The sequence below is a fragment of the Molossus molossus genome, unplaced genomic scaffold, assembly GCF_014108415.1.
Source record: "Molossus molossus isolate mMolMol1 unplaced genomic scaffold, mMolMol1.p scaffold_m16_p_19, whole genome shotgun sequence".
Classification (NCBI taxonomy): Eukaryota; Metazoa; Chordata; class Mammalia; order Chiroptera; family Molossidae; genus Molossus; species Molossus molossus.
Window position 1 is genome coordinate 28,470,057 of NW_023425354.1, and position 18,287 is coordinate 28,488,343.

The 18,287-nt window shown below is 49.5% G+C and overlaps 1 protein-coding gene across 3 annotated transcripts in view; it reads right to left on the reverse strand.

Annotated features, from left to right (window-relative positions):
- Positions 1-1,517: 1,517 nt before the first annotated feature.
- PIP4K2B (phosphatidylinositol-5-phosphate 4-kinase type 2 beta) overlaps positions 1,518-18,287 on the reverse strand; it is a 33,619-nt gene continuing 16,849 nt past the window's right edge. The window contains exons 3-10 of one of the 3 annotated variants that reach the window (XM_036268685.1): positions 17,104-17,200; positions 14,067-14,219; positions 13,072-13,218; positions 11,998-12,036; positions 11,391-11,504; positions 6,853-7,111; positions 6,070-6,173; positions 1,518-5,458 (exon numbers count right to left, since the gene is read on the reverse strand). In XM_036268685.1, coding sequence (XP_036124578.1) covers positions 5,378-5,458; positions 6,070-6,173; positions 6,853-7,111; positions 11,391-11,504; positions 11,998-12,036; positions 13,072-13,218; positions 14,067-14,219; positions 17,104-17,200 — 994 coding nt within the window. In that variant the 3' untranslated portion in view covers positions 1,518-5,377. The remainder of the gene's footprint in view (positions 5,459-6,069; positions 6,174-6,852; positions 7,112-11,390; positions 11,505-11,997; positions 12,037-13,071; positions 13,219-14,066; positions 14,220-17,103; positions 17,201-18,287) is intronic. The other 2 variants (XM_036268688.1, XM_036268686.1) reach the window with 2 other exon arrangements.

Genomic DNA, 18,287 nt, shown 5'->3' on the forward strand with positions numbered 1-18,287 from the left:
CGAGTACCCACTGGTAATATCCTGCAGACCAGTATTTCTTTTTTGTTTGTTTATCCTCATCCAAGGACATTTTTGCATTTTTCTTCAGATAGAGAGGGAGGAAGAGAGAGAGAAACATCAATGTGAGAGAGACACATCGAGTGGTTGCCACCCACATGACCCCAACCGGGGCCAGGGACAAACTGCAACCTAGGTACGTGCCCTTAGCAGGAACTGAACCCGACTCTCTCTGGTCTGCGGGCCGACACTCTAACCGCTGAACCAGGCCAGCCAGAGCCAGACCAGTGTTTCTCTTTTTTTTATCCTCACTTTGCAGACATTTTTGTTGTTGTTGTTCAGATAGAGTGGGAGGGAGAGAGAGAGAGAAACATGGACGTGAAAGGGACACGTCAAGTGGTTGCCACCCGCACGACCCAACCAGGGCCAGGGACAAACTGCAACCAAGGTAAATGCCCTTAGCGGGAACCAAACCCGAGTCTCTCTGGACCGCAGGCTGACGCTCTAACCACTGAACCAAACCGGCCAGGGCAGACCAGTGTTTCTTAACTTTGCACATTAGTCACCCAGGGAGCTTCTTAAACAGATACTTTGATCCCATCCTTCAATAGTCTTACTTAATTGGCCCTTTAAAGGGGCCTGAGCACCTGTCTTTTCTAAAAGTTCCCCAAATAATTCTACTTTGCAACCTGTAGTAGATGCTCAAATAAGCAAATGGGGCATTTGTAGAGCATAGCAGTTCCCAAACTTTGGCCTCCATCAGGATCACCTGGAAGGCTTCAGTTTCCAATTCAGCCCCGGCCAGTTTGGCTCAGCGGTTAGAGTGTCGGCCCATGGATCGGAGAGGCCCGGGTTCGGTTCCCGCTAAGGGCATGTACCTTGTTGCAGTTTGTCCTTAGACCTGGTTGGGGTTGTGTGGGTGGCGGCCACTCGATGTGTCTCTCTCATGTTGATGTTTCTCTCTCTCTTCCTCCCTCTCTCCCTCCTGCTCTATCTGAAGATAAATGCAAAAATGTCCTCAGGTGAGGATTAAAAAAAAAAAGTTTCTGATTCAGTTCAGATCTGCAGAAAGACCTGACAATTTATATTTCTGATCCTCAGGTGCTGCTGATACCACTTTGAGAACCATTAGATTTTAAGCTAAGAGTCTAGACTGAGAACCTGCGGTACACAGAGGTGACTTGTTCAAAGCCAGCCAAGGGAGAGCAGGTGTGTCAGGTGTATGTGTGGCTCCTGGCCAGTGTGGGTGCTACGCAGCTGGAGAAGTGAGGTGTAGGTGGTCTGTCCAGTACTGTGCATGGTAACAGCAGCTGACAGACTAGCTCCAGTGCTTTACTCTTAGCCGTGCTTATTAACCACATCTGAAAGTGGGTGACTCCAAATTCAAGCCATACATTGATTTAGCTCAGGCAGCCTCTGATCCTGGGACCAAACCTTTTTAATTTTGAAAAAAAAAAAAAACAAAAACAAATGAAAAGCTCATTTCCAAATGACTCACATATAACAGATGTGTACACAAAGCTTTTTGAGTTTTATTTTCCTCGGGTTGAAGATTCATGTTAACACGCATGCATTTTAAAACAGTAACAGGATCTTGAACTGTTCCGAGCAGACATTAGACAAGCACAGGGGGCTGAAAATTCCTATTTGAAAAATGGAAATTGCAGTAGGAAATGAAGTCACACACAAATGATGGGGTGATAGTTTATCCTGCTCCCCGCTAAGGTTGGATCTATACTTAATTCACATTTTTTTTTTATTACAACGATCTGACCTGATGCAGCACCAGGCCTTCCCCCAAACGTTGTTGGTTCCCACTTCCTCCTGAGCAAGAGGAAGGGGCTCCTCTGAAAGATTCCTCTCCAGCCTCCGAAGGTCTCGGCACAACCCGCTGGAAAGGCTGTCTCTGAGTCTCTTCCTTTGGAGGCACTCTTCATATGTGGCACATCTCAGAGGAAGGCTAGGGCCATGTCACTGCCCCCTGCAGGTGGCTGGTACATTTAGGGGCAGAAAGTTGAATGTGTTTTCCCTTTGATTCCTGGGCTCAGAGTGGACTCCCTCCACCACATATTTCTGCCAGAAAGAGATGAGGTCTCTAGACTCGGAGCCACAGGTCTAAGGCCAGAGTTCTAAGGGTTGTTTAAACACTTCCAGCCCCTAACACTTGAGTAGCTCAAATGGTGAGGAGTGCTGAAGTTTTTTCTCCCAACTTGAACTGGTAAAAAGACAAATTGGGGGTGGGATTGGCTACTGAGAAGTCCTGGGTCTTTGGTCCACCTCCCCAGCCCTGGGGAGGCTGTGAAGAAGGGAAAGTCACTAGGGCAGGAGGCTAGTCCCAAGCCCTGAGTACCACCCGGGGACCTGCTTGAGGCCTAAAGCACAGGCAAGAGAAACAAGTGAAGTAGGAAGAGCTGCCTGCAGTAGGAATTTAGGGGGTGCCACTGAGAATAGCCACAGGGCGACTTGTGGCACCTGCCACAGACCAGTAGCTCCTGAGCAAGATAAGGAGAGATGGAGCACTTCAGTCTGTGCTCCAGGAACTGCTGGCTTCCCAACCCTGCCCCCTACTCCTGCTGTGGGGCACAGGGAAGGAGCTCCCACTGGGAGGATAAGACTCAGTGGTTCATGAACAGGAACTAGGGCCAGAGGCCTTCATTGAGTAGTCTCGGTGGAGTTTTCAGACAACCCCTTGCTTTGGCTGGGAACCCTGGGAGACTACAGTCTCTCAGCTGTAGACTAGCTGAACAGCTGCAGGATGGGAGAAGCAGTGACTGGTTAGGTGGTAGATGGAAGGACTGGGAGATGAATCCTGCCCTTACCCCTCTCCAGACCTCATCCAGTCGGCCATGTCCTATTCTTATACTTTTGTTCCTGGGAGGCCCCAAATTATTCTAGGATGCCATAAGGCAGTTGAGTTTCATGGCTCCAAAGAGTGAAGTTGAGGGTAGTTACTACCCCTCAGACACCTTCTACTCAGAAAGGGAATGGTGGGATTTGGAAAAAAAGTGGGGGCAGACAAAAACTTGGGGATCAGTTCACTTTCTCTACATTCAGACTGCAAACCAAATATAATATCTTCACCTTTATAAAAAGAAAGAAGAGAAAGAAAACTTGTATAAACCGAGATAAATAGCTTTTAAACATTTGAATGCCAAAAGAATTAGAGGGCCAAACCCAAGGTCTTGAAAATAGCACAGAGAATGACCTTTTTAAAAAAAATCTAAAATTCACCAAACCACAGTTCGTATGTTCTGACCCAATCAACAACACTGTCAGAAATACAAAAGAGCATTTGAAACAGGATGCTACCTCTCAAAATGTAAACAATATACAAAAAAAAAACCCACAAGATCACAAAAACTCAATGTTAAACAAGTCAGATACCTGGTAGCTCATCTTTAACTGATAGGATTGTTACACATTTCATACACACTATGGCAACACGATCAGCAGACCGAACGCAGGGAGCCGCTGGGAGTCCGAGGCTATGGAGGCTGCCTGAGGACAGCTACCAACCTTTGGAGGTGCTGGGCCTGACTATGAGCAGATCCAAATTTGTATTCTTGATTAGAAGGTGGGGAAATCAAGTCCAAACATTATTCCTATATAATCCCTTCCTAAGTCAGTTTTTTTTTTCCTTCACGAGTCACTTGCTTTCAAATCCTTCAAGTCATCTCGTGGTCTTACTGCTGATGTTCAGTTACCTAGGGCCCCTTCTTGGGGCCGGGGCACTTGTTTGATCCATCTGCCTCTTCCAGAGGGTCCCAGCAGCCCCAAAGGAGTCCAAGAATGCTGTCTCCATCCCTTCCCAACCTAAATGCTGCGAGTTGGGCAGAGACCATGCTGGTTCCTGCTCCAGAAGCTGAGCACGGCCAGGTTTGGAGGCAGCCGCAGGAAACCCGTCCATTCACTCAAAATGCTTCTACAAACTTTCTTGGCATCTGTGGGGTTATCTACACGTTTTACCATATCTCACCCTAAATCCCCATTTCCTGGTGAGGGGTTAAGATACAGGACTGTACCTCCCCCTGCACAGGGCTGTTTTCTCTCCCAGCCAGACCAGACTGCTCTGATGTCATCACAGAATGACACACAGCTCAGTTCTGAGGCCTGGAGAGCAAGGCTCAGAAGGTGGGTGGAGATCCTGAAGGAAGCCACAGGATGCCACTCCTGAGGGAACCTGTAGGTGGCAAATCTGTTAAAAGTCTAGATGGGGGCATCAAGGAAAAACAGTTCCAAGGCTGGATCCACATTCTGGGTGGGAGGCATCACTCCCTGCTGGCCATTAACAGTTCAGGTGACAAACTGGAGGCACAAGGAGTCAGATTATCTACATGTAGTCCTGGGGCTCAAAGAGGAATCTCTGCAAGGAGCACCCCAGGAGCCTAGAGACCTGCCCCCAGCGAAAAGCTCACCTACAGTGAGGGTGCCTGGGAAAAGGGCAGAAGGATGTGAATGGATGGAGGGCACAAGCCCTCATTTGATACTCATCAGCTTCTGGGTTTTTTCAATGGGGCAAAAAAATTTAAGCACAAGGATGGGTCCTTTCTAGTTCCTCTTGACCAAACAGGAAGCAGGCTTTAGAGAGAAGACATCTGAACTCCAGGCGCCGGGAGAGCCCAGGGGCTTGAGTGATAATCACGGGTTCTCTGAGAACCAGCTGTCCGAGAGCCCACAGCAACCCGCGCCCACCATCCCATGAAGATGAACTGGCTCCCCTCTGAGATCTTTGATTCTGATCCAAGATGACTGCCACTGATCTGGAGTGTTCCTTCAGGACAGCATTTAGATGGAGGGACCACTTGGCTCCGAGGAGGAAAGGTGAAGGAAGGTGTGCACAATACTTCATAAAATTAAAAAGTTAATCCAGCAGGGATGGGGTGTCTGACCTCCTCTCCTCTGGCGCCAGAGCACTGGGCTCAGAGAGGACCCTCGCTGGGCCTAGGGGTGCCTCCGTAATTGAAGGGAACTCAGGGCAGGGATGAGGAAGGTGGCTAAGGTGATGACATACATCATTATAAATAGCAAACCTGGAGCAATGAAATTTCAGAAAAACCCAAATATACCCAGTCACCTCTAGCCCCAAGGTATTTTAAAAGGCTACAAGTTAACAAAAAGGAAACCTTTTTACCCTGGGTCAACTGGGGGTAAAAATCAAAGGTGAGAAGGAGGTGAGGCTGCATCCTGTGATCACATGCACACACAGCACATCCCCTCCTCCTGAGAATCTTTGTGTCACAGGCTGCAGTCTCACTGCTTAAGTCCTCCCCAATCCCCAACTCTGCTCCCACCCCTCCCATCTAGCCCAAATACACCCTCTCTCCCCCTTCCAATCCCCGACCGCATATCTCATTCTCCGGCTGTGGCTGAAGGTAGGTCACTACGTCAGGATGTTGGACATGAACTCGTTGAAGCGTTTGGAGTACTGCTCTGGGTTCACAGTCGAGATCTCGGCCCCCGCCTGTAACACAGAGGCTGATTCAGGTCCAGCTCCTTGGCCCTCATCAGCAGGCTGCAAATGGAGGGCTGGGTCTTCAGGAGCCTCTGGATCAGCACTACAGCTCAATACAACCCCTCAGACTAGGTGAGCCACCTCAAGGAGAGGGGGCGATGTCTTGGAATTGCCCTGGCCCCCACCTCTGATGCACAACCCCAGGAATGCACCCACTAAAGTAGAAGTACTGGTGGGAGGGAGCAGAGAGACTCCTGATCGCTATAAGAGTCGTTAGGAGAACAGTAGCTCTCCAAGTCTATGGGGAAATGGGCCTCTAGGGAGCAGTGTGGACATGTAAACAAAGCTATTACTGGCTGTCAACAAGATGCAGCACAAGCCCAGCAGCCCTGGGGAGAGGCACCAATGGGCTCAGAGTCTCCAGGGCCAGAGAACAGAGGGAAAAACAAGTTGGGCATATTACCCAGGAGTGGAATATAGATGGCTGAGAGTGAACACCAAGCAACCAGGCAGGCTGCTCTTCCAGTTCCCTGCCCTGGGAGAGGGGGAGGGAGAGTGTCTCCTTGAGGCCTCAGAGTTGAAGGGCTCCCCCACCGGCCGGCTGGAGATGGAGAACTCACCCCATGTTTCACTGTTTTGGCAGCATGGGCAGCTTTCTTCTTAGCATCGTATGGTGTGAGGATATCAATGATGGCCATGAAATAGACCTCCTTTTTGGGGGCACCTGGAGGGAAAGCAGGCAAGGAGGAAGAAGTGGCAGGGAGAAGAGCAGAAAGTAGCTGGGTCCATAACCCCTCAGATATGAGATCCAAATCGATCCCTATCATGTTGGATCTGAGGAGCGGAAACAGATAAATAGAATCCTTCTCAGAAGCTTTCACAGCTTTTTAAAGAAATTTATTCCAGAGAGAATTAAGGAGAGAAACATCAATGTGAGAGAGAGACATTGATCAGCTGCCTGACTGGGGATTGCACCCATGACCTGGGCATGTGCCCTGACTGGGAATTGAACCTGCCGCCTTCTGGTGTATGAGATGATGGATGCTTCCACCAACTGAGCCTCACGGCCAGGGCCTCACAGCTCTTATTTGATCTTCACAGATCCCTGTAGGGTTGATATGGGATATTTATAAAGTTTTGTCCATCCCATGAACCAGAGAGCCATGCCTCAAACATCCATGACAAGCAGAAAGGGGAAGAAAGGCCTAATGGAGAAGGACCCCAGGGCCTGAAGACAGAGTTACTAGAGATGACTCAGTATGGGAACCTGGAGGTAGAAAGAGACCAAAGTCGGCAATTAATGAGGTGGAGGTCCAGAAACCCACAGGGGCATCTAAACAATGGACCTGAGGTGGTAGGATGAGGGCCAGAGGTGGACAGGGCAGGCATAGCTTCCTACTTACTTTCATGGCTTTTCATGGCATAAACATCAACAGAGGGATCGAATTCCCCAGGCCCAAAGAACCGAGGAAAGCTGAGGAGGTTGCCAGGGCTGTCCGGAGGTGTGCCATAGGAGCAAAGCAGGTTGCCGCCCATCCCATCATTCTCACACTCCTCGTCCTCTGCCCGCTCCTCCACCTCCATCTCCTCCTGCTCTGCCCGGTCCACATCGTGGATGCCCACCAGCAGACTGTAGTCCATGATCTTCAGCTGGGCCAGAAACTAGGGGAAGGAGAGACGGAAGGAAGTAGTTATACAGAACAACCCAGTGGCATCTGGAGAGGGGAGAAAAGGTGTTCCTTTTTCTTTTAATTTTTTTTTTATCCTCACCCGAGGACATTTTTCCATTTTTTGTTCAGATAGAGTGGAAGGGAGAGAGAGAGAGAGAAACATCGACATGAAAGGAATACATCGAGTGGTTGCCACCCGCACGACCCAACCAGGGCCAAGGACAAAATGCAACCAAGGTACGTGCCCTTAGTGGGAACAGAACCCAGGTCTCTCTGGACCGCAGGCCAACGCTCTAACTACTGAGCAAAAGCGGTCAGGGCAAAGGTGTTCCTTTTTCAATTCAGTTCTCCGATTCTGAAACACAAGAGAAAATGAGACATCAGAGTCTCTGCCTTGCTCGATGAGCTCAACATCAAACAGGGAAGACAGTGATCCCACAAGGGCAAAGAGCAGCAGGAGTCTGGGGCAGAGGGGAGAGAGTGTCAAACTGACCCCTGATGAAGAGGAGTCAGGTGGGCAGAGGCTGCGGAAGGAAAGGTAGAGCGAACGCTGCAGGAAGAGGGAACTGCCACACGCTCTGGGACAAAGAGAGGCCATGGCAAGTTTGAGGAAAGACATAGTGGAATGCTGCACTGTGCAAGAGGTAGGAGGTGCATGCAACACAGCAGTGTCTTTCAAACCCTGAAGCTCAACCTGTTAAGTCCTAAATCCAATTTAGTGGGCTGGGACTAGGATACTTTAAATTATTTTTAAACATGATAAAATAGAGCCCTGGCCGATATGGCTTCAGTGGTTAGAGTGTTGGCCTGTACACCAAAGAGTCTCGGGTTCAATTTCCAGTCAAGGGCATGTACCTGGGTTGCAGGTTCGACCCCTGGCCCCAGTTGGGGCATGTGCGGGAGGCAACCAATTAATGTATCTCTCTCACATCGATGTTTCTCTCCCCCCCTTCCTCGCTCTACTTAAAATCAATCAATAAAAAGTTTTAAGTAGAATGAAAAATAGAGTACATAACATGAAGTAAAGGTAGATAGTATTTCATTGTGTGTGTATGTGTGTGTTGGGTTGCAACGTAAAATGCACTTCTAACGGGGTAACAGGCGAAGTTTGAAAAACTATGCAATTCAGCTTCTTTACCATTCCGGGTAAAAATGTGGAGAAAAATAAAAGGAAACATGATGTCAGAATAACAGAGCCAACAAACATTCTCAAGTCTTCCCTCAAGGTCAAAAGAGGCTGTGTGGTGACGGGGAGAATGCTGGAGTCCTCTCCTTGCACTGTGGCTTCCCCTTACCGAGCTTCAGTTTCTCATCTACACAAAGAGTGTTGTGAGCAGAATGGTTTCTCAGATCTCCTGACCTAGGACTCCATGACTTGGAGAAGAACAAAGAGTGTGGGAATGATACAGGGTGAAAATGGCCAGCAAGCATTCTAGTCTGGCTAGCATGACGCCAGGGTCACTGGTCCAAATCCTCCATGAACTAGCCAGCAGTCACATGCCAGACATTCTTCCACAAATTGGGCCTGCAGCACCCGAAACTAACTGACCGCTGTGACTGTAAAACTAGGAGAACTATAATAGGACCCGAGAGGCTCTGCACACAGGCCCAAAACACAACTAAAAGCATAAGAAGCTTGGATGACAGGAGATCAGCAGAACCTCCTGGGCAGAGAAAGGTGAGGGGCACCACTGTAAGCACCTCTGGACAAAGACTTCCCAGGCCTAGGGAGAAGGGACTGGGATCCCAGAAGAGAGAGAGTCCCTGAACCATACCCCTCCTATCCACCTGGGAACATTTATAAAGCAACAGGTAAGTGAAAACAAATGAATTGGGTTAACTGCCTTCAATTCTTTTTTATCCTCACCCAAGGACATTTTTCGATATTTTGTTCAAATAGAGTGGGAGGGAGAGAGAGAGAGAGAGAAACATCGACGTGAAAGGGACACATTGAGTGGCTGCCACCCACACAACCCAACCAGGGCTGGGGACAAACTGCAACTGAGGTACGTGCCCTTAGCGGGAACCGAACCCAGGTCTCTCCAGACCGCAGGCCGACTAACTGCTGAGCCAAACCGGCCAGGGCAACTGCCTTCAATTCTTCCTAGAAGCAAAGTAGAGAGAAAAGCAGGAAAGGGAGGAAAAAGACTGAACAAACTGAACATTGGAATAAAGGCACAGACATAGCAGGGGATGACTAAGGAGAGGCTCCCAGCAGACAGTTTGTAAAGCCCATGTTTACAGCAGCATTAGTCACAAGAAGCAATGAGGTCAGTATTATGTTGACTGGGCCAAATATTGTTGAGTGTGTCTGTGAAGGTGCTTAAAGAGGAATTAACATCTGAATCGGTCAAGTGAGTAAAGCAGATTGCCCTCCCTTAGGTAGGTGGCCTGAGGCCTGAATAGAACAAAAAGGCTTATCCGCCAGTAGAGGGAACTTCCTCTTCCTGCCTGGCTTTGAGCTGGGACATCAGTTCTTTCCTCTCTTCAGAGGCGGACGGAAACATCCACTCTTCCTGGGTCTCGCGCCTGCTGGCCTCTGGCTAAAATTATACCATCGGCTCTCCTGAGTATCTAGATTGCGAACTGTAGATGTTGGGACTTGTCAGCCTCCATAATCACGTGAGCCAATTCCTCATCTGTCAATCAATTTATCTGTCTACACCCTTTTGGATCTGTTCCTCTAGAGAATCTTCACTAACATATCAAATGTCCCCTGGTGGATGGATGAGTAAACAAAACGCACTTGTGCCATCAGTGCACACACAATGCAGTGTTAGCCTGAAAAAGGAAGGCCATCCTGATACATGCTACAACCTGGATGAAACTTCAACACATGCTAAGTGAACTAAGCCGCTCATAAAGAGCAAATACTGCATGATTCCATTCCATAAGGTTCCTAGAGGAGTCCATTCCACAGAGACAGAAAGAATGGTGGCTGCCAGGGGCTAGGGAGCAGGGGGAATAGGGAATTAATGTTAATGGGTATAGGGTTTTAGTTTGGGAAGAAGAAAAAGTTCTGGAGCTAGTCTGGCCGGTATGGCTCAGTGGTTGAGCGTCCACCCATGCACCAAGAGGTCACTGGTTCAATTCCCAGTCAGGGCACATGCCCAGGTTGTGGACCTGATCCCCAGTGGGGGGCATGCAGGAGGCGGCCAATTGATGTTCTCCCTCATCAATGTTTTTATCTTTTTCTCCCTTCTTCTCTCTCTAAAATCAATAAAGAAAAAAATTTTTTTTTAAAAGTTCTGGAGATGGATGGTGGTAATGGTCGGACAATGTGAATGCACTTAATAGCACTAAAATGTACACTTAAAAATGGTTAAGATGAGCCCCGGCGGGTTTGGCTCAGCGGTTAGAGCATTGGCCCATGGACCAATGAGTCGCAGGTTTGATTCCGACCGAGGGCACGCACCTCAGTTGTGGTTTTGTCCCTGGCCGTGGTTGGGGTTGTGTGGGAGGCAACCAGTCGATATGTCCCTCTCACGTTGATGTTTCTCTCTCTCCCTCCCTCTCCCTTCCTCCCACTCTATCTGAAGATAAATAGAAAAATATCAACAATAAAAAATGGTTAAGATGATAAATTCTGTTATGCATATTTTACCATAGTAAAAAAATAAAATATCACATTTATATTTAACACCTGTCCTCGGAAGAGGAGCTTCTCTACAGGAAGTCCCGTCTCTACAGGAAGTCCCGTTCTCATCAGAAGGTTACGGGGTAAATGGAGAATCAGAGCCAGTAAAAGGCATAGTTGCACCCTGGCCAGTTTGGCTCAGCGGTTGGAGTGTCGGCCTGCAGACCAGAGAGTTCTGGGTTCAGTTCCCGCTAGGGGCACGTACCATAAATAAATAAATAAACCAACCAACCAATTTCATGTTAACGTAAATCATATAGTTTAAAAAGAAAAAAAGGCATGGTTGGTGGATCTCACTAGCTGGTTTCCTGTCACTCTGTGGCCAGATGCCTCTCCACTACGGGAACCACCAGAAAGGAATTCTGAAGGGCTGTTTGAAAAAGGTGTTGGAGCAGATGAGGAAAAGCATTCCAGACAAAGTTACCACGGTTCTACTGACACAAATGATGTCCACATGGAACGTTCATTTGCAGTAGCTTTAGGTGCAAGTAGCTACCCGCACCGCTCAGATCATCCCTCTTTCTCTGCTCTAGACTCTTGGAAAGTAGTGAATTCAATTTTTCTTAAAGTGGCTCCTGCTCTGGTGCCAAGAGGGGCTCTGCTCAACCAAGATGAAAATGAGGTTAAAAAGTACCTCTACATCCCGCTTCAGTTTTTCCAGGAAGTTCTTTTTACTCTCCTCTCCCACATGCAGCTTCTGCCCTTCATTGAGGAAGTCATTGTCTTTAAACGTTGGCAAGTCCTTGGCCTGGGAGAACAATAGAGTGTTAGCTGGGCAGCCTGATTCATCCACTCCCAGGACTTTTGCCGGTGGCAACAGCACAGAAAAAGGAAGGATCTTTAGAGTACAGAGTCAACCTGCCAAATCAACAGCTCAGCACAGGAGGCTACCATCCCAGGCTTGGGGCAGACAGGGATGGCAAATGTACGGCATCTGTCAGACAATGAGGACTGACCACAGCATGCCTTCCCGCGGAGCCTGGATCACCTCAGGGCTCAGGCAGCCGCCCACTGATTCAGGCTGGACCATGATATGGATACTGTCAGCCCTCCAGGGCAGATGTAAAAGGCTGGAGACCAAGGCCGAGGCTAGGCCAGTGCTCAGTGACAGAAAGCACTGACAGACTGCATGTCTGGGAAGTGGACTAGGGGCTGTGGTGGAGGAAGGGACAGGATGGCCAGTAGTGCTTCGCATTCCAAGTGACCCACTCCACACTTGATCAGCACCAGTCCCGGCATACCTTCTCCTTGTCACTCGCTTCTCTGGCAACAGTAGAACCCTGAAAGGATAAGAGCCATCAGGAGAAGTCCAGCTGAGGCAAATCCCCTTCAGCGAGAAAACATGCGCCAGCCTTTGGGGAGAGGCAGCAGGTGAACTGAAGCGGCTGGTTAGAATCCGAGGGGGCAACTTGCTCACTTCCTCTGACAGACCGTTTGCAGAGCTTGGACTGTGTACAAGTTACATGCTCAGGAAACAGGACTGTACCAAGAGACTCCGTGCCTGCCCTTAGAAAACTTTCCTTCTAACGGGGGACAGGCATTAAGCAGTAGTTACACAAGTAATTAATCCACTAACCACAATGGTGCCGAGTGGTACAGGAGAGGAGACAGGATGCTCTGAGTGCCAGAAGCACAGGGAGAGGCCTGGACTGGAGAGGGGCAGTGGCCGAGGCCTGCTTCCGGGAACAAGTGATACCTGGGCTGAGCTCAGAAGGGTAAGTAGGAAGTAGTCAGGTGGGGGAGGAGGTGGTAAAAGAAAGGGCAGGGAGGGAAATAATCCCAGGCAGCCTGTGTGAGGTCTTGGGGAGGAGGAGAGCACAGACACCGCAGGAATGCACAGCAAACCAGTGCAGCTGCAGCAAAGAGAGGGACAGTGGTGTGAGGTGACTGGTGAAGTCAGCAAGTGAGGGTTAAGAACAGCGGAGCACTGGGTTCACAGGCACAAGTGTGTTCTTTTCGGTGTCTAGAAACGCACTTGTGCTGTCAGTCCATGGGGCCTGGACGGATGCCAGAGTGTGTGCGTCAGAACAGCCTGTCCCATACTGCTGACCTTACTGTGCACATCCCACTGACAGGAGTTACAGAACATCAACTGTTACATAAATGTGGCACACGGGGGGCTTAAATAACCTCCTGTCACTGTCACCTGGACTTCAAACAGCCTTTGGCCCACAAGAATGAGACATATCAACTCCAGAGCCACCTGTCCACGCCAAACATATGTTCTGGCTTTCCCACTATGTGGTAGCTAGAGTCGTGGCCCCGAGCCTCCGGGAGAGAGCAGCCACAGAGCTGGGAAACACAGAGGCCTTTACCTTGAGGTCATACTTGCGGTGTACAGTGAGTCGATGGCTGAACACGTTCCTGGTGACCACCATATAGGTTTCCACACCATCCACAGTCAGGCGGTACATGCCCAGGAACTGTGGCAAAAGGGTGTTGCCGTGACACTCCACTATGAACTAGAAAGGAAGGGAGGAAGGCTAAGGAACACGTGAAGGTGCCAGGATGGATAGGGCTCTCCCCAGGCTACAACGCTCCCTGCCTGGGATTCTAAATTGGGTTATGTGAAGTCACGGGGTTCATCAGACTTACAATAGGCAACAGCCACCCCCACCCCCAACTGGCATAACAGAGTGAGAGGCTGAGCGCAGAGCCCTGAGTTCATGTTTTTGGGGTTCCATCGCAGGAAAATCACTAATCGAGGCCTGGAGTGGGGGCCCAGCGAGGGCAGCAGAGGCAGGGTGTGATCTGGCTGTCTGGGAAAGCAGAGGGGCTCCAGACCACAGCGCTCGCCCACGCCATGCCCAGGGTTTGCAGCTGTGATTCCCCAGGGACCAGAAGTCCCTTTCTCCGCTTCTCCGTGCCCGAGAGCACCAGCTTTCCTGGAAGACCCAGGCAGGCTTGGGACAAGCACTCAGATAATGCCACTGCACCCTGCTTTCCTCATGGACAGGTTCCAGACGAGTGGGGAGAGGAATGGGAAGAAAAGCAACCCTGCCGAGCCGACAGGATCTCTTTTAGAAGAAATGAGGCAGGTGCCAGAGTGTGAAAACTTCCCAATTCTGGCAAGAAACAGCTGTTCAACTAGGACAGAGTCAGTAACATGCCTTCGTTTCTCCTTTTACATTTTTTCAAATAGGCATTTCTCCTCCCAGAATCATGGTACCAGGGCAGGGCCAAGTGCTTGGTTATCAGGAGGCATCTGCCATCACCAGAGGACCAATCTCTCTTCAGGAAGCTCCCCCAGCGGCTCTCCTCTCCCTCCTCCAACCTACCCGCTCCTATCCAGGCTCGGGACTCACCGTACCTGGTGGTACTTCTTTAAGATGTTGTGCATCTCAGCCACATCCTCACTTGACACAGTCTTGATGACAAAGCGCCGGTCGTAGGTGGTGAGGAAACGTGTGCCACATCGGCCCTGGCTGTCACTATTGATAGGGGCGCTGCGTGTCACTGAATTCTGATGGACCAAGACAAAGTGAGCTGGTGTTGGGAGGGGAACAGGACTCTGACTTATGGGCCAGATTGCTCTAAAGCCAACGGCTTTAGACAGATGGGACCTTACCCACCCCTTTTCTCATGGGAAGTTCATCTCTCTCCCAAAAGTCTTCCTTAAGAGTGACAAGAGCTGTTTTCAGTCCTTGGTTGGATGGGAAGAGGATTTACCGTGAAATAATGCCTTTCATTCCGATCCCAGACAGCTACCTCAGATGTCAGGGAACTGGGTTCTAATCCTGCCACTCACATGTGATATGACCCTTGGGTGAGCCATTTAACTTCTCTACTCCTGAGTTTCCTCACCTGGAACACAAGGAGGCAGACCGAGGTGATTTTCCTGATCTCTTGGGGTTACAAAAACAACGCTTAGGAAATATTCAAGAAGTCTACCATAAATAAGCAATGGACAGTCGTCTCTTTTCCCTGTATGTACCCTGATGCTAGAAAACCCTTCCCAGCCCTGGCTGGTTTGGCTCAGCGGTTAGAGCGTCCACCTGTGGTCCAGAGAGACCCGGGTTCGGTTTCCGCTAAGAGCACATACCTCGGTTGCAGGTCCCCGGCCCTGGTTGGTCGTGCGGGTGGCAGCCACTCGATGTGTCCCTTTCACATCAATGTTTCTCTCTCTGTTTCTTTCTCTCTCTCTCTCTCTCTCTCTCTCTCTCTCTCTCTCTCTCTCTCTCTCCCTCTCTCTCCCTCTTCCCCTCTTCCTCTCTCTCCCTCCTACTCTATCTGAACAAAAAAATGTCCTCGGGTGAGGATTAAAAAAAAAAGAAAACCCTTCTCAAAGCAGGAAGTTGGTCCTCACCTCTCTGCCCAACACCTCTCCCTTAACCTCAAACTCCTGCTTATCTGTGCAGGACTGTGGGGGCTTTTCTGGTTCTGCTCCTGCTCCCCCTCGGGGCCCCATTCCGATTAGAATCAGAGAGCTGTAGAAGCCTCAGGAAGAGGGGTAGGGGAAGGTTAGTCAACCAAAGGGATGTGTTCACCAAGCAGACACCAGAAGACGTTTGGGAGGCAAGGCAGGGAGGGACATCCCAGCTGTCCCCGTTCCCAGGAAAACATGCAGTGATCTGCTCACAGAAATGTCTCTGCTCTAAACCCTTTCCTCTCGTTTTTTAAAATTGATTTTTAGAGAGAGGGGAAAGGGAGAGAAACATCGATATGAGAACAAAACATCGATCTGAGGCCTTCTGCAGGCCCCATACCAGGGACTGAGCCCATAACCCAGGCATCAGGAATCAAACTAGCAACGAGACAACACCCAGCCAACTGAGCCACACCGGCCAGGGCCTCTCCTCATCTCTTACCTAGGACCTGACTCTTTACCTTCACCTAATGCCTCCTCATGAGAAGGAAGCACCACCTTCATGGGGAAAACTGAAGTCTGAAGTGGTGAGGGGCTCTCTAAACTAAAGGAGCACCCCCCAAAACAGGGTGTCCCCAATCCAGAAATGCTGAGTAGGCTACATGACTGAGGGCCTCGCTGTCCCAGCCTGGTCCTCCTTCCAGGAAGATATGGAGGCCTCAAGCCCAGTGGGAAGTCTAGGTCTCTCCCTGCCTTGTTTTTAGGCAGCATCTTCTGACTGAGGTTAGTAGTCCAAAGGTACAGAGTCCCTTCCCTGAACACCACCTTCCCTGCCCCAAGTTCAGTCTTGAGCACATCATTTCCCACAAGGCTATCAGAGGAAAATACAGACACAGAGAGGATGTGGTTGGATGGCCAAGGGGGAGGGAAGGAGCCACAATGGAAGGAAGAAGTCCCAGTAGGTTACCTGGGGTTGCAACAATGGCAAGAAGTTTTCAGAAAGTCTCAGGCTCCAATCAGGTCATGATTTCATTTAGGATTTGGTCCTAACAGAGGAGGCTGGAGGGACCTCCCAAGTACCCTTAGACAGACACTCCGCTCGCCAAGTCCCTGACATCTCCCGTCACATCCTCTCACCCTGCTCTTCAGGATACACAGCTTCGCAGGAGGCCTTCAGAGTGGAGGAGAGAGGAGAGGGGACTCACCCCGTCTGCTCGTCATGAACTACTCTGGGAAAGGCTTACTGGGAGTGCGGTGGAGGAAGTACAGTGTTTTAAAAGACAGGGCATCCATTATAGATTTCACTAGGCTGGACCCTCCTTTTTCCCCACAGACAATGGAAAGTCAGCTATATTTCTTACTGCTACAAAAGTGAAGTGGAAGGTTCTCCCACTTTTACCCCCAAGCTGCCTGCCAAGGGAAGAAGGCTCAGGGAAGATGCTAGGTGGAGAAGTAACAGAAACCATAGACATAATATAAGTCAGACTAAAATGTCCCTGATATTAAAATTCATTCCTCCCAGCAGGACAAAGTCCTCTATGACATTATCACCCCCTGAAGGGGGCCGTTTTCTGCCATGCCTTGCCCCCTCCCAGCATCAGGACAGGGGACAAGGTTAAGAGGTGGAACTCATACCTGGCAAGAAGTCACACTACCCTTGAAGTCTTCCTTTTCTAACCTGTCTTATCTGCTTTAAGAGGCCTCATTTTCTGCTGGCAACAATTCTCTCTCTTTTACGTCAAACTACGGAGAAGGCTTCTTCAGCCTAGACTGGGAATATCAGACTAAAATGAAGCAGCTTCCACAGGCTCCTCTCCCTCCCACTGCTCCCCTCCCAGGGAGAGGAGCCTGAGAAGCACTTCTAAGGCCCTCAGCCCGGCAAGAGGCCACCAACACTGAAGGAAAGACTGCCCGGGTGGGGAAGGACCATGACAGGAAAACACAGCACAAGAATAGCAGACGCTTTTTTCTCTACTTGTCCTGTGACTTCCTGACCCCACTCCACTTGCTAATCCCTCTGATTTTGCAAAAACACCTGTACCTGGTAATCCTGATCATCAATCCCAAATCTTTCCCGAAGATTTCGAAACACCATGGGGCAGTACTCCTTAAACTTGAAGCGGCTGGGGAGGTTTTCCCTAGGGGGAAGCAGAAACAGGTCTTTGTGAACATCTTGCTCATCTTATTTGCACATCAGAACTCTCACAGTGTGGGCCACAGACCACCGGCATTTAAATAATCTGCAGTGCTTAAAATGTAAGTTTCTAGGCCCCAGAAATTCTAGAGGTGAGTCTAGAAAGTTTTTTCTTTTAAAAAAATATTTAATCCTCACCTGAGGATGTGTCCTCACTGATTTTAGAGAGAGAGGAAGAGGGTGAGAGAAGAGAGAAATGCTGATGTGAGAGAGAAGCATCAACTGGTTGCCTCCCATATACACTACGACCGGGGAACAAACCCAGAACAAAACCACAACCTGGGCATATACCCTGACCAAGAATTGAACCCAAGACCTTTCGATGCACGGGACAAAACTCCAACCAACTGAGCCACACTGGCCAGGGCTGGAAAGCTTCATTTTTAAGAAAAACTCCAGGTGATTCTGAGCATGTAAGTTTAAAAACTTTACATCCCTTGTGTTTACTTTGTAAAAATTAATCTAGCAGTATACTTAAAATTTGTGTACTTTTTCTGAGTGTATGTTATTTACCTTTCAACAAGATTTAGATTAAAGAAAAAACCTTACCTGCCAGGAAGTGAGACTGAGTGCAAGCCTCACTACACAAGCACTGTCCTTACTACAGCTGGTTCAGCTGCTGCCAAGTGCATGTCAGTCTGACTGCTAAAGGGAAAGGCCTTTTTCATCAAAGGGACCCTCTCCCCTAGGGATGTTCCTATCAAAATATCCTTCCTGGCTGCGTCCAGGAAGCCCTTCCCTTGGCTTCCACTGGGATGGAGAAGGAGGGCACTTTAAATCAGAGATGCTCAGTCAGTGGACTGGGACCCCATCTTATCATGGGGCCTTGTTTGCTGGCACCAATCTCCACCCTTCCCTCTCTCCATCAATCAAAATCCACAGGCTGCCCCGGCCGGTTTGGCTCAGCGGTTAGAGCGTTGGCCTGCAGTCTAGGAGAGATCCGGGTTCGGCTCCCGCTAAGGGCACGTACCTTGTTGCAGTTTGTCCCCAGCCCTGACTGGGTCGTGTGGGTGGCAACCACTCAATGTGTC